This window comes from Salvia hispanica, chromosome 2, assembly GCF_023119035.1.
Source record: "Salvia hispanica cultivar TCC Black 2014 chromosome 2, UniMelb_Shisp_WGS_1.0, whole genome shotgun sequence".
Classification (NCBI taxonomy): domain Eukaryota; kingdom Viridiplantae; phylum Streptophyta; class Magnoliopsida; order Lamiales; family Lamiaceae; genus Salvia; species Salvia hispanica.
The window spans coordinates 24,923,892-24,940,102 of record NC_062966.1 but is presented as its reverse complement, the minus strand read 5'-3'; the positions used below and the strand labels follow the sequence as shown (position 1 = coordinate 24,940,102).

General features: G+C 39.1%; 2 protein-coding genes across 2 annotated transcripts; both read right to left on the bottom strand.

The window, feature by feature from the left end:
- Window positions 1–5,572: 5,572 nt before the first annotated feature.
- LOC125206564 (L-type lectin-domain containing receptor kinase S.6-like) lies at window positions 5,573–7,579 on the bottom strand. The gene has a single exon (XM_048105809.1). The coding sequence runs from the start codon at window positions 7,577–7,579 to the stop codon at window positions 5,573–5,575; it is 2,007 nt and encodes a 668-aa protein (XP_047961766.1).
- A 1,625-nt stretch (window positions 7,580–9,204) lies between these two features.
- Window positions 9,205–10,886, bottom strand: LOC125203764 (protein MITOFERRINLIKE 1, chloroplastic). Its single transcript, XM_048102204.1, has one exon. The coding sequence runs from the start codon at window positions 10,761–10,763 to the stop codon at window positions 9,528–9,530; it is 1,236 nt and encodes a 411-aa protein (XP_047958161.1). The 5' UTR covers window positions 10,764–10,886; the 3' UTR covers window positions 9,205–9,527.
- Window positions 10,887–16,211: the final 5,325 nt, after the last annotated feature.

Sequence of the window (16,211 nt, the reverse complement as noted above, 5' to 3'; positions counted from 1 at the left end):
CTCCCTCCGTCACATGATGAACGCATAACCATACAAATGGGGTACATTCATGGCTGTTAATTGTTAATAAATAAAGCTCAAGTTCGACTTGATAACAAACAACTCAAGCTCGAGCTTAGCACTACTTGGCGGGGCTCGAATCAGCTATACCTCAGCTATAATTTCATATTGACCAGGTTTCTCTAATATAATCAACAAGAGTACATAAGAGAAGGAAAAGAGTGCAACAGTGCATTATACCGAGTTCACATAAAAAATTATATACAGAACCAGTAAACAATGGTGGACAAAAAAAAAGTTACTCTGTGACGAGAAAGTAGAATGAATTCTGACCTGCATTGCAAGCATCCAGTCGAGAAACAATAAGGTCACCGTGAGAGTCTACACTTCCCAAGAGTGAGCAACCCTTACCTGAAAGCATGGAAACATTACACTAACAAAACCTACAGATGCAGCATTGCCTCCAAAAACTATTTCCCAAGGGATTACACCTTCAATATATTGATTATGAGTAAAGAAATGTTCGCCAAACTATAGTCCCCTCATATTATAAATTGTAGGTTTCATGTTTTCCAGACAATATTCAATATTTTCAGAGTTTATGTTAAGCATAATAGCAATAAGGCATTCCAAATATGTATATAAAGCTTGTTTTGAATGTAAAGAGAAATTGTTATGTTTGGCACAAAGTTTAGAGCAATGAGTAGAACAGAAAAGGGGGAAAAGTGTTAAAGAGGAAAAAAAGTCCTGACTTTCCGTTTCAGCAAGCGCAATACTCTGGATTTCCGACCTATGAGGGCATCGATCCACTAAGAATGATTCCAATACCTTGAGCAACATCAGTTTTAAATCAGGTGAATCAAAAAATTTGGATTACTAAAACACATTGATCCCTTGCAAGAAGTACCTCTGTTCGTTCCGGGATTAGGAGATTCTGTTTTCCCTGACCAACAACTGAATCCTCCAATGCAATCTGAGCCATACATGAAAGATATATAAACACCACAAACTCATTCCAACTACATAACCATCTTAAGCTCTACACATTCCAACAATATTATTTCATTTCAAATGAATGAAAAGTGAAATTAAATCCCTCACTTTAGATAAAATAAGTGTTTGGTCTCTAATTTTTTAGAGAAACACAAAATTAGAAAGGGAATTGATGAATTAACCCGGAGTTTGTAAATGTGGGAGGCGGAAGCGATATAAAGGGAGCAAGATGAGGCGTCGCCATTGGGCTGCATCAACAGCAACAAAAAATGTAAAATGTATGAGGAGAAAGTGAGGAAGGGATGATTGGAGAGAGAGAAGGAGATACATGGAGAGCAAGGCGGGTGGGCTGGAGGTTAGCTGGAGAAGGGTGAGGGATTAGGGATTCAGGAACCACTGCTTTATTCAGCCTCTTTGCTTCCAACATACTTATTTCTCTACTCAATTTCCGGCCAAGGTAGCCGCGCCACTCACTTCTTTCTTCTTCTCACACTTTTTACCGCCGTCTTCCGATTTTCTTTTTTCCCTTTTTTTATTATTTATTCATAAAATACGACCAGACCTTTAGAGATGAGAATATGGGTATCCGTGGATACCCGATCTGAAAAAATCGGGTACCCAAACCCAAAAATCATTTAATTGTCTATCCAAAACCCGCCTCGATATATTTTCGGGTACTCTAATACCCACCCTGGATATCCATACCGGACGTATCGGGTACCCAAATACCCGACTCTTTACATGTGTTAATAACTAATAAAAAAAATCAAATTTTATATATTAATATAAATATAGAAATATTTAAATTGACTAATATTTTTAATGTATATATTTTGTAGTATAAAACTATAAAAAAATGGGGTCACTTTTATTTTTAAATATTTGATTATATTTATGGGGATTGGTTATGCACTATGTCAGTAAAATAATAAAAGTTGCACATTTAATTAAATAGTAGAAGCAATCTATAATATACTGTAATTCAAAAGTCAAAATAATTAACTAAAATATAAAAATCATATGAGTTGGTTATGCAATAAGTAAAACTTGAGAGTTTGGAGAAGCCGTTACCTAAAGTAAGAGAGATTGACTTATTTATATAAGTTTATAAAAAATTAACCTAGTAAGTTGTAATTAGTAAATAAATTAGCCTAGCTCTTAAAGTCCAGAATGGCTAAACCTAATTTAAAAAATTGCTTTAAATAATATATTGGATATTCGAGTAAAATCTGTTTGGATTACCCAATACCCGATTTATCTTAAATTTCAATATCCAATCTCATACCAAATCTCATAAAATTGGATATTGGGTATCCAATACCCGGCGGATATCGGGTTGGGTATGGGTAAACCCGATATCCGTATTCCCACCCCTACAGACCTTGATGGAATTACATTTATTTTCATTGACACCTGCTAATAGTTGTTAATTACAGAGTTAATCCCAAAAATTGTATTTTTTATAAAATGAATCCAAATTAAAAATATTAAAGCCTTTTGGTTATTCAAAAACTTCAGATTCACTCCAACAGAATAGCAACTAAGACGATGGATTTTTTTTCAATCAATTTCTGTTTCGATCGGTGTGTAGATTTCTAAACTCATCCCCATTTTGCTACACAATCAAAAAGTTATGATATTACAATATTGTAAATGATAATTTTAGACATGTGGAGTACAATATAAGTACATTTATCTTCTCTCATTTTAGAATTTGAAAAAAAAAGACCTTTTAATTAATAAGCAATTAACTCGGTATTATTGAGTGCGACTATACTAGTTTACAATCAACAAACCATATGATTAACTTTTACTATAATGTATATACCTTGGAAATGTAATTCACTTTCAATAAAAAAATACAGCTAAAAATGTGTATTGTTTGAATTTACAAACCCGCAATACCACTGCACCATTCAAAATAAAAAACTTTTGTAATTAGTGGAACTATAAATTAACAGATTTTAAGTGGAGTATTAACTTCATGGCTCAAGCGCAATGGAAAGTCATTCAAATAAAAGCTGTCAGGATTGGATCATTTGATGCATAAATTGTTACTTACATTGTAGTATATCATCGTCATGATACCAAAAATTCGATAGTGGAGTATCAAATAAAACAAGGAAATTTTTTCATATAGTAAAAGCTTAAGCCCATCGTGTTGCCTCTATGAAAGAAAAATGTTAAGAAAATGAGTAGTACTAGTATTTGTTATGTGACCTTTAAAATTTATATTCTTAGTTCCACATTTTATTTTCAATTAAGCCAGTTCATTGAGATGAAATGTTGTTCAATTTTAATTGTTTATGTAAAATATTTGATTTTAGGATTATTGATAATATTTAGTATGATATGTAATTAACTTAATGTAAATACCGTTCCTATTTTTAATGAATGTTAAGCGTATTTGAATTCTAAAGAATAATAATAAAAAGTTATATCTACCGTTTGCAAGTATATTTTCGATCACACTACAATGATGCGTGAATTCATTGGATGGCGATAGCCTATTACATGGAATCCCAGTAGTAAAATTCGGGTTCACACATTACACAATAGTTGAACACAAATTTTTGAAAGAGATGAAATACCAAAAAAATGAAAGTAGCTCAAAAGACATCATATTGAAATTATACAACAAAGGAATGAAGTATAAACAAAACAATCCAAATGAAAATGCAGTCATCAAAAAATTGCATGCCCTCAGAATCCAAATATGCGTAAATGGTCGCTGATACCAACAAAGCCAGTCCATCGACCCAATCCAAAATTTGGTCACATAGATTTACTGGATTGATAATAATAATAACAATAATAATCAGAGTAACAGCAACAGCTGCTAACTCACAATGATGATGGTGATGGTGATGAACATTGAAGGCGAGTGGAGGCTACCGATGGCAAACAAAGCAACCATTCCGCATATCGGATTAAACATCACAGGGCACTAACAAAAACACAAACAATTTACACCAAGCCTTATAAATTATGAAAACAACATTGCTCTATAAAATAATTAAAATTTTCAGATCCAGAAAACTCAGCCCTCAGATCTCATAGCTTATGAATCACAAGCGGCTTAGAAGAATGAGACAGATTCATCAAAGGCCTCACGCGCCACCACGGACAATCTACCAACCTCCGCGTGCGCGTGTGTGAATGTGTTTGATTTTTAAATGGCGGTGGTAGTGGTGGCGGCGGAGGCGGCGGATTATCCAGGTAATGCACCGAGGCCAGTGATGAATCCGGAACCATCATCACGCCTTTTCAATGTTTAAAATTTTCCATCATCGAGCATTTTCTTCAAAATCATAAATGAAAATTGCATAGATTGAACAAAAATTAACGCAAAATTGCTAAATTTGAAATGAAACCGAAAACAAATCTGAGAAAAAAAAACTGCACAGGTATGGTTGATTTGTGCGTGTACTGAATTAGGGTTCAACGCAAGAGGTTTTTCCTTAAATTGGGGATTGTTTGTATAGACCTCGGGCCTGATTAAATGGGCTGATCCGTTTTAAATATGGCCCAAATTTATTACTCTTGCTTTTCAATATATACTCCGCATGTCCGTGAAATATTCTCCAATTTTACCATTTTGGTTCATCCGTGAAAAATTATCCACTGTATTTTTTTTTGTCTATTTTTGATAGATTGATCTCACTTTTCAGGGTAATTACACCTTATATACAAAATGTTTCACTAATGTTTCAATTTTGTACAAAATGTTTTAAGTTAACAAATATCATACAAAAAGTTAGATTAGTGTTTCAAATTGGTACATTTGATCTAAAAATCACTAACATCATTACTCTTTCTTATTTTTCATCTTTTTCGACTCTAAAATTAGCTACAAATATTAACTGAAAGTTAAATGTGAATGCATTGCTTGATAAAATGCCCATATGGCAATGCATAAGATATTATTTAGAGAAATAATATCATGTTTTTTAGGCATAATTTTGGAGAAAAATAAGAAAAAGTAATAGGGTTAGTGATTTTAGATAGAATGTACTAATTCGTGACACTAATTAAACTTTTTGCATGATATTTGTTAATTTAAAACATTTTATATTCAATTGAAACATTGATGAAACATTTTGTATGTAAATTGTAATTACCCCTCACTTTCACTGACGTTTTATACTCTTATTCTTTTATAAAACTAATACTACTATAGTGGTACCCTCATTCTTAACTTTTTCAATTCACTCTCTTCACAATTTTTAAACTCGTGTTAAGTCAAACTCGAAAAATATTTCATGGAAGAGGGAGTATAACAATAGTGAATTTAATACCACATTAAACCGTAACAATCGTGAATTTAATTTTATATTAACTAGCCCAAATTTGTCTCACAAAACAATTGCAACAGTCTGAGAAAAAAATGTACTACTATCATTAATCTTCTCACTGAATACAGCAAGCAGCACTTGACCCAAATTTGCCTTTTCAAAATGAGAAATTGGGCTTAGTACTTCTTATCAACTATACTACAACATCAACATCAATCTTGTAGGAATGAATGAGTCATGAAACTGGAGAAAGCAAGCAAAGAGTTGGTAGATAGTGACTCAACTCAAGCATTAAAATCAGGGTGGTATTGGTTCTTGCTAAAATGTGTTCTAGGAGTAGACCATTGTGTATCTGTATCATCACAACTCAACACCATTTCCTCAGCTATCTGAGGCACAACTGACTGGATCATCACCACAGGCCTCTTGGTAGGCAAGGCCGGGAGCGGCGCCTCCCCTCTCAGCATCCGCGCAGCCTCCCTCATCCTCGGCCTCATCTCCTCGTTAGGGTGCGCGCACGCCAGCCCCACCACGAGCATCCTCTCCATCTCCCCGCGGCTAAACCTCCCCACGAGCTTCGGATCAGCCGCCTCAACCAACCCCCCTCTCTCCCACATCCCCCACACATGCTCGCTCAGGAGACACCCCGTTTTATCGACCGGGCGCCTCCCTGATGCCACCTCCAGCACCACCACCCCGAAGCTGTACACATCCGTCTTCACCGTGGGGATGCCCGAGAAGGCATATTCCGGCGCTAGGTACCCCATTGCCCCATCCCTCCCCCCTTCTATCATACCCCTCAAACTCTGCCTGAAAACCTCAGCCAGCCCGAAATCACCGAGCTTCGGATTCAGCTCTACATCAAGCAATATGTTGCAGGTCTTGACGTCTCGGTGGATGATCTGGCTGTCACACTCCTCGTGAAGGTAGATCAACGCAGACGCGACGCCAAGGACGACGTTGCGCCTCTTCTCCCACGTGAGGAGCCTCGAGCAAGGCGTTCGCCCGTGGAGGAGCTTATCAAGGCTGCCATTAGCCATGTATTCATACACAAGCACAAGCTCATTCAACTCACAGCACCACCCCTGCATCTGGACAAGATTCTTGTGCCTTAAACACCCCGCCATTGTAGCAAACTCGGTGTTGAAAGGGACACGGGAGAACGATGACTCATCGTAGTGGCTCTCGTGGTTGAAACGCTTGATCGCCACGGTCCCACAATGCGGGATTTTTCCGACATACACCACAGCCGAGCCACCTTCCCCTATGATCCTATCATGGCTGAATCCATTGGTGGCGGATCTGATCTCGCTCAGGGATAGCATCATCGGCACGGTCCTCCCCTCGTGGAAACGATACGCCCTCCTCTGTTTCTGCGCCCGCTTGCTCCCGTGGCGCCTGACAGCGCAGACGCAGGCGACTAAAGCTGCTCCAAACAAGATGGTGAGCGCAGCGAAGGTCGTGAGAACGACGATTAGGATCAGAATCTCCTTCCGCATTCGACGAGGCTGAAATGAGCCGAATTCGATGGTGGTGTCGAATTGGGAGCAAACAAAGCAATCCCCTGTTTTGAGGCCGTCCATTGAAATTGTGGGAGGGACGATTCCAAGAAAGGTCTTGAATCGCCAGCGCTCGACGGTGTAGGCGGAGGAGCCTCTGACGTTTGCGGCGGTGAAGCCGACGGTCATGAGGTCCTTGAAGCGGGTGGAGAGGTCGATCTTGGATGAGAGGATGGGGTGGCGGGGGCGGATTCGGTTGGAGTGGCTGATCCAGACGCGGATGGTGGTGTCGGAGTGGCGGTATTCGATCCAGGAGGTGACCTCTCGGGCGTGGTGGAGGGGGAAGCCGGCGGGGGCGGAGGAGGCGGGGGTGGTGTTGTCGAGGGCGATGGCGACGCGGCTGGTGTTGGAGTCGAATTCGACGGCGAGGAAGGAGTCTTGGGGGATGAAGTCGGCGGTGGAGGAGGCGATGAGGAAGGCGATGCCGTCGCCGGAGGGGCAGGAGCTGGGGAGGGTGGTGGCGGTGAAGGAGAAGCGGCAGGAGAAGGAGGCGGTGGCTCTGGTGGAGTGGTCGAGGAAGCGGACTGGCTTCGAGTAGAATGCTCGGCCGAGGCCGAAGGGGGGGGAGGGAGGAGGGGGGGCGCTGCAGTCTTTGTGTTTGGTGAGGGAGAAGGAGTCGAGCTGGGGGTTGCTCCAGAATGCGTCTTCGAAGAAGGTGACGTTGTGGGCGGTGGAGATGGATGGGAGGAGGAGGAGGAGGAGGAAGAGGAGATTGAGAGGAGACGGCGGCATTCTTGAAATTCCGGTGTGATTTTTGGAGGGAAAATCATCCAGATTTGAAGGGTTTTTCTAGGAGTGGAATACCGAATACGGAAGGTGGTTTTTCTTTTTGGTGTGAAGCTTGAGAAGTAAATACTGCAGAAATTGAAAACCAAAATTTCCCTCCTTCCAGTATATGGACTATGGACTACTATGTGTTGCTGGTTTATAAATTAAACAAATATGATTGGTACTCCCTCCCCGTCCCACAAGAATCATATTTTGTCATTTCCGACCAACTCATAATAATGACGTGTTGTTTGATATGATAATAATACCAACATAGGTAATCATATGTGGACATTTCTAATTGTTTGATATTTTATTTTAGCTTAACTCAAAGCTCTACATAAGACAATAACTTTAATCATGTTTATGTAACTCACCAATTTGCCAAGTTAAGCCAATGTTATTTAATGGAGTACTATACAAATTTAGATAATTTATTTTCTATGCATATCTTGACACGAAACCTGCATTTCTTATCTTGTTTTACATATCTTCTCATATCCCACTTTTCTTATTAAATGGGTTCTAAGAGTCCTATTTCACTTTTAAACAATTTTGGAGGGTGTGCTTCAAGAAACAATATCTTCAAAGATTGAAAAACTTGAAGCCCTCAAAATTGTTGTCAAGAAATTATGAAAAAAAATATGTATCATTATATTATTTGTGGGAATTTTTTCATTCATGGGAAAAACAAACCCATGGTAAAGTTTGTGATATTATTTGCCAAATTTAAAGTTCGTGAGAAAATCCAACTTTTTAAAAGTTTCATGATATTAGATGTCAATATTCATACTATAAAACGGTAAATAAAGTCAACATTCCACCAACTGATATTTTATTAGTATAAAACTAATGAGATATTTTGTTGTTAGATATTTTGTTACTACTTTTTGTAGAATGAGAAATTTTAGAGTGTTTACTACTCTCTATATTTTTCACACCATGTTTGTCATTTGATACGTTGTGTAAAAACATGATCTTAATTTTTCCAATCAGAATAAAGATTGTCGTTAAATTTGTTGTGTAAAAACATGATAGTATATTCTAATAAGAATAAAGAATCGGAATATAAAAAAAGTTTTCATATATAGATAGTACTATGGCTTCTGAAAATCAAATTACACACAGCTAATTTAAGAGAGAAGGTTGCTAACAGATCTCCGTTTATGTCCATCTCACTGCACAGAATTTGATTCTTGAAGTTCTCCAACAGTCTCAGATTCGTAATACAACCATGTGAGACTGTAATAAAGCAAACTAGAAATGGGAAATAAAAGACCAAATTTGAAAAAAGAATTTGAAGATGTAAGAAATACACACTCAATGGGAAAGGGCGTCTCCGGTGACAAAACATTAGATGCAGAGGTTAAACGCAGTAATAAACCTCATTACCACATGAAGAAGAGCAACTCAAAAAGGATTCCCTAAACCAGTAAATGAATGAAACTACACACAAACATGGATCTAAACTACGAGAAACACATTACTTATCTTCCAAAATGCAGCTCATAAGCATTCAACTATGATTTCTACACATCCATTTCATTTGCTATTACAATTGCAAACTGAGTTTACTCTACAACATCCAGTAAAAGAACAAAAGTTTCCATACAACATTCCTATGTATCATAACATATTAGGTAAATCCATAAGGCAGTATTGGGAAGAAAATCCAGTACTAATATGCTATGACTGTTATTGAAAATGTCAAGGCTTCAGATATACACCAGTAATAGACAACAGATATAAGAAATATAAAGTACAAAAACTAGTTGAAGTGACTCAAAGGCTGAATAACTGGAACCCTTCTTAAACAAACACCATTACATTAGAAGGTGAGATAACCTGCAGCAATGCAGCCTCATTTTCAACTAATTTGATCAAGTTTGCTAGGTTTACTGCGCTCAATATCTCAGCCACTTTGATCAGCTACTGCATCAGCAGGAACAACAACAACTTCAAGCTCCTTTCTCCTTATATACTCATTCAAAATTGTAAGCCGAGCTGTTTCAAATGCAAAGTACCCTATAGCAGAAAAGCAAGCACTATAGAAAACTCGAGGCCCCATCCCACGTGTGAATCCAACCCACCCTTCTTCCTTAAGTATCTGCTTGACTGTATCCCTCACTCCCGAATACATGGCAGCAGAAACCTTGTTCACAGCCTCCCCGTGGCCCTGTGTCATCAGCCTAGTCTTCACTACATCCAAAGGAGTTGTCAAAGAGGCGGATATTGCCCCGGCCAAAGCCCCACAGCCAACACTCTGATACGGCTCCAAATTCGCCTGCTTTGTCTCCCTCAAGACCGCAGCTTTCAGATACTCAAACGACGAATAACTCAAAACACCAGCAGGCAGATTTCTAAGCAATGTGGCACTATATCCAGCATACAGCCCCAAGATTCCATCTTTCTCCAAAATCCTCAACAAGACCTCCCATGATCGCCCGTTGGCGCCCGCCTGCATCCTCTGCGTGATCAATTCCTTCGGCACCATGATCGCAGACGATACAATGTTCCCCATTGCCCCAGCTGTTGGAGGGATCAACAGAGGCGGATAGCTCCCAATTCTCGACAAAAACGACTTCCCAAACTCACAAGTTCCGAAATAAACTGCAGAGGAGAACGTCGATCCGACAATAACCGCGGAAACGCCACTGTAGAATCCTAAAATCCCCTTACTCTGGAAAGTCTTGACAATCACATCGAATGCGCCTTTGTAAATTTCGGATGCACCCTTTGTCTGCAGCCTGGTTTTGACCGTATCGAGGGGATGAAGACACACATAAGTAAATGCACCAGCAATCCCACCAGCAGCCGCGCCGATGACCGCCCGCTCAAGAGTGGAGAGATTCTTAAACAGGGCTTGGGCCGCCGGCGATCCTCTAGCGGCCGGCTTGAGCCAATTACGCTTTTGTGGTGTTTGAGAGAGGTCCTGGCTGGAAAGTGTGGTGGATGAGAAGGTCAATTTTGGTTTGGGGATTTTAGCAAACACCTTGCGTGCGGCTGCGGTTGGATTGGGACCGGTGTGCGAGTAGATAGGTGAGGAGGAAATGAGAATGTTGAGATGGTTAAATGATGAATTGAAATCGGTGAGAGTGTGTGGATTTGGGGAGAGGAGGAGGAGAGCATTGCCGGTCGAAGTTTCCATTGAGAATTAAGTTTGATTTTTTTTCGGAAATTTACAGCGTTTGCTTGTTTATTCAAAGCACGTTGGTGGTGATAGGAAGATGGGGGATTGGGGATGGGGTTTAGGGCGTGTTTGGTAAAAATTCATTAATGAGTTTGGTTAGAAATAAAAGGGGCATAGTCTTGGACTAGAGAGAAACACATAGTTGTACCAATATGGAACGGTCTTACTATACTAAATTCTCAATATTTTGTACTCCATAGTTTTCTGATTTGTAAAAGTTTTCAAATTTAGTATTGAATAATCAGTATTTAAAGTGTTTGAGATAACCTCATATTTAAGCGACAAACTTTAATTTACTATTTCTCATTCACCACGAATCGGTTAAAAAAAAATTGATACACTACGATCATCTACTCAAAGTGTAAATCAACTCTATATTATTTAATTTCAAAAAATCAAATCTTTTATCACACGTGTGTTTCAGTCAAACTGTATTAATCGGACTAGATTCCAACAAATACTCATTTCGTCCCCTAAAAATAGAAACTCTTTCCATTTCGGTTCTATAACGCCCGGGGCAAGTGTAGGGATTGACGCCGGTGCAGAGGCATGGACAATGAGCGGCTCCTACATCTGAAGCAGAGGGGGACATGAATGAACCGAAACACACCCGAACGAGAGGGATTCTGAGGATATACAGGTATGGGACTACATATTCGAGGAGAGCTTAATGATTTGATAGGTGCTACTCGTAACAACAGATGCATCTTATTTTCTGGCATCCATCTTATAAAACTCCGAAGTTAAGCGTGTTTGGCCTGGAGTAATTCTAAGATGGGTGACTCCCAGGGAGCGTGTGAGTGAGGACAAAGCACGTTGGAAAGACTTGTGTTGGTCTGTGGGGACAGTCGCCAGTCTATAAGCTAGGTCGTTACAAGCTACGGCCGAAAAAGCAATGTAACTCGATAATTAATCACTACAAAAATAAATTTAATTGCATGATGTTAAGAAAAATTTGCACCTCACCATCATAGTCAGTTGATGCCAAATGATTTCTGATGTAGTTATTCCAGCAAATACAAGTGAACTTCGATTTATTAGACATCTCAAGTAGTGGATACTGAACATCAACATAATCATTCAATAGTGAATGAAACTAGAATATTTTGATCTTCTTCGAAACCCCAGCAACGACAAGGTACTCTTCTTCAGGGTCGAAACACAAAGAGCAAATCACCTTATTTGTTGAACTAAGAATATCGTCGTGACTCAAAATCCCACAAACTTCGAATTTGTCATACCGAGCAAACTTGCAAACACCATCGAAGAAGGTTCTAATATGATTTATGTATTTCTCTTCAAGTCGAGTTCCACCTTGAGACAAGTGGTCGCGTCTTCACAGGACATCGTTGTCTGATTGTGTCATATGTAGCATTTCGTTGTCTAGCTAGCTATTTCTCACGGAAAAGTAAGCACTTTCTAGCTCCTTCGTGTTTCCCAACAACTTGTTTTTAAGCATATTCATATTGTAAACTGAGGTAGGTGGGCTCTCGAACTGATCATTCGGATCTGAAAAACTTCGCCATCTCTCGACCATCTTGATATCGGAATCTAAGAAATTCAAAGTTTTCAACAAACTGGAGGCCCTATTCAGTTTTTCTTCCTTTAGTTTGACAAGAAAACGAATCAAGAGATCGAATTCAACATCATCAACCATTTCAACACATGATGCTTCCTCGTTGTTGGGACTTCTTGCAGTTTCAAGTCCAAACAGCTAATTAGATTGCAAGATTTCCCTAGTTGTAGGGTAAGAAGAGGGTTCGGGGTGAAGTAGCCAAAGACAAAATCCAGCTTCCTTGTGAATTATGGAAAGAAAACTCGGAGGCAAGATACGATGATGCAAATCTGTCATAGCAGCAATGTGCGCTTCAAACGATTCAAAATGGCACAAAAACTCAAATAATAGAAGTCCCAAAGAGTAAACATTTAGTGAAAGTAAGTCTCTTGTTTTGAAACCTTCAGGGAAAGCATACCATTTCTCTTCAAGTTGAACATTTCGATAAGTCGACCACCTCTTCCCCGTAGAAAAATCTTGCACAATAGCTCCGTCTGTGTCGTGGAACCGATGTATTCAACATCCCCGGTGTCTAACAAGATAAACGAAGATGGTCGGAGTTCTAGCATGGCAATGCCCTGAACGTGCTACACATTCACTACTTGCACGATCTGCTTGAACAAGAGCATTTTGTCGTTCTTGCTTGCATCAACACCACCCATGGATTCTAACCATTCTCTCAAGTTAGTGAAGCTACGAGAAGACATATTCCTAATGTTTGGGCCTTCTATCACATCAGAAGATATACTAGAGTCCATATTCATTTGCTTATTCGGTGAAAACTCTACATCTTTTAAGCTTATAAATGCCCCCCTTACCTCTTTCCTTGAGCATGATTTTGACGAATCTTTACTACGAGATTCAAATTCTTTGCCTATTATCCTACTGTTTTGCCATGTCCATGACAATTGATTGAGACCCTTGTTTGTGATCATGGTTTATCATTTTGTTAGAACTTGAGCAACCCAAATCATTTCTGAGATAGAGACTTCTTCTCAAAATAGGTGTGACATCAGTTGAAAATGTTTCACCTCTGTTTAAACTATCAAAATAGGTGAGAGTTGAACTTCTAGTGCAATTACTATTATTATTATTACTAGGATTGGTAGGTAAATTGGAATCTCTAATACTAAATTCTGTAGCTTCATTTGCAGCAATATCATCTTGTTTTTCCTCTATAGCAAGCCCAATAATTGGACCTTTCATTACAAGTGAAAATCAAGATATATGTTGGTATGTGAGTATTTGCAAAGCTTATCTCTAAAATTAGAAATCAAGAATTCATTTGCAAATTACACAAGACAATTTTCAATGTTGAGGTCATAATATTAATACTATGTATTATTGATTATTAAAAATCAAGTTATGAAATGAGAAACTCACTCACCATGTAACACAAGAGTAGGGAGTGACGCTGGTGCAGAGGCATGGACAAGGAGCGGCTCCTGCATCTGAAGCGGAGGGAGACATGAATGAACCGAAACACACCCAAACGTGAGGGATTCCGAGGATATGCAGGTACGTGACTGCATATTCGAGGAGAGCTTTATAGATTTGATAGGTGCTACTCATAACAACGGATGCATCTTCTATTCTGACATCCATCTTATAAGAACTCCGAAGTTTAGCGTGTTTGGCCTGGAGTAATTCTAAGATGGGTGACCCCCTACAAAGCTGCTCCCAGGGAGCGTGTGGGTGAGGACAAAGCACGCTGGAAAGACTTGTGTTGGTCTGTGGGGACAGTCGTCAGTCTATAAGCTAGGTTGTTACAAGCTACGGCTGAAAAAATAATGTAACTCGATAATTAATCACCACAAAAACAAATTTAATTGCATGATGTTAAGAAAAACCTACACCTCACCATCATAGTCAGTTGAGGCCAAATGATTTCTGTTGTAGTTATTCTAGCAAATACAGGTTAACTTCGATTTATTCGACATCTCAAGTAGTGGATACTGAACATCAACATAATCATTCAAGAGTGAATGAAACTCGAATATTTTGATCTTCTTCGAAACCCCAACAACAACAAGGTACTCTTTTTCAGGGTCGAAACACAAAGAGCAAATCACCTTATTTGTTGAACTAAGAAAATCGTCGTTTCTCAAAATCCCACAAACTTCGAATTTGTTATACCAGCCGTCAGTCTATTAGCCGGGTCATTACAAGCTAGGGCCGAAGAAACAATGCAACTCGATAATTAATCACACAAAAACAAATTTAATTGCATGATGTTAAGAAATATATGTACCTCACCATCATAGTCAGTTGAGCCAAATGATTTCTGATGCAGTAATTCAAGCAAATACAAGTGAACTTCGATTTATTCGACATCTCAAGTAGTGGTGGATACTGAACATCAACATAATCATTTAATAGTGAATGAAACTCGAATATTTTGATCTTCTTCGAAACCCCAACAACGGCAAGGTACTCTTTTTCAGGGTCGAAACACAAAGAGCAAATCACCTTATTTGTTGAACTAAGAAAATCGTCGTTTCTCAAAATCCCACAAACTTCGAATTTGTTATACCAAGCAAACTTGCGGTCACCATCGAAGAAGGTTCCAATACGCTCACGTATTTCTCTTCATGCCGGTTCCACCTTGAGACAAGTGGTTGCATCTTCTCAGGACATCGCTGTCTGATCGTGTCGTATGTAGCATTTCGTTGTCTAGCTGGTTATATCTCACGGAAAAGTAAGCACTTTATAGCTCCATCATGTTTCCCAACAACTTGTTTTTTAGCATATTCATCCTGTAAACTGAGCTAGATGGGCTCTCGAACTGATCCTTTGCAGCTGAACAACTTCGTCATCTCTCGACCATCTAGATATCAGAATCTAAGAAATTCAAAGTTATCAACAAACTGGAGGCCTTATTCAGTTTTTATTCCTTTAGTTTGACAAGAAAATGAATCAAGAGATCAAATTCAACATCATCAACCATTTCAACACATGATGCTTCCTAGTTGTTGGGACTTCTTGCGGTTTCAAGTCCAAACAGCAAATCAAATTGCAGGATTTCACTATTTGTATGTCGAGAAGAAGGTTCGGGGTGAAGCAGCCAAAGATAAAATCCAGCTTCCTTGTGATCTCTGGAAAGAAAACTCGGAGGCAAGATACGATGGTGCAAATCTGCCATAGCTGCAGCATGCGCTTCATTCGATTCAAAATGGCACAAAAACTCAAATAATAGAAGTCCAAAAGAGTAAACATTTAGTGAAAGTAAGTCTCTTGTTTTGAAACCTTCAGGGAAAGCACACAATTTCTCTTCAAGCTGAACATATCGATAAGTCGACCACCTCTTCCCCATTAAAAATCTTGCACACAACATTGCTCAGTCTCTGTCGTGGAACCGATGTATTCAACATCCCTGGTGTCTAACAAAATAAACGAAGATGGCCTGAGTTCTAGCATGGCGATGCCGTGAATGTGCGACACACTCACTATTTGCACGATCTGCTTGAACAAGAGCATTTTGTCGTTCTTGCTTGCATCAACACCACCCTTGGATTCTTACCATTCTCAAGTTAGTGAAGCTAGGAGAAGAAATATTCCTAATGTTTGGGCCTTCTAGCACAACAGAAGATATATTAGAGTCCATATTCATTTGCTTATTTGGTGAAAACTCTACATTTTTAAGCTCATAAATGCCCTCTTTAGATCTTTCCATGAGCATGATTTTGATGAATCTTTACTACGAGATTCAATTTCTTTGTCTGTTGTCCTACTATTTTGCCATGTCCATCCAATTGATTGAGACCCTTTGTTTGTGATCATGGTTTATCATATCGTTAGAACTTGACCAACCCAAATCATTTCTGAGATAGGGACTTCTTCTCAAAATAGGT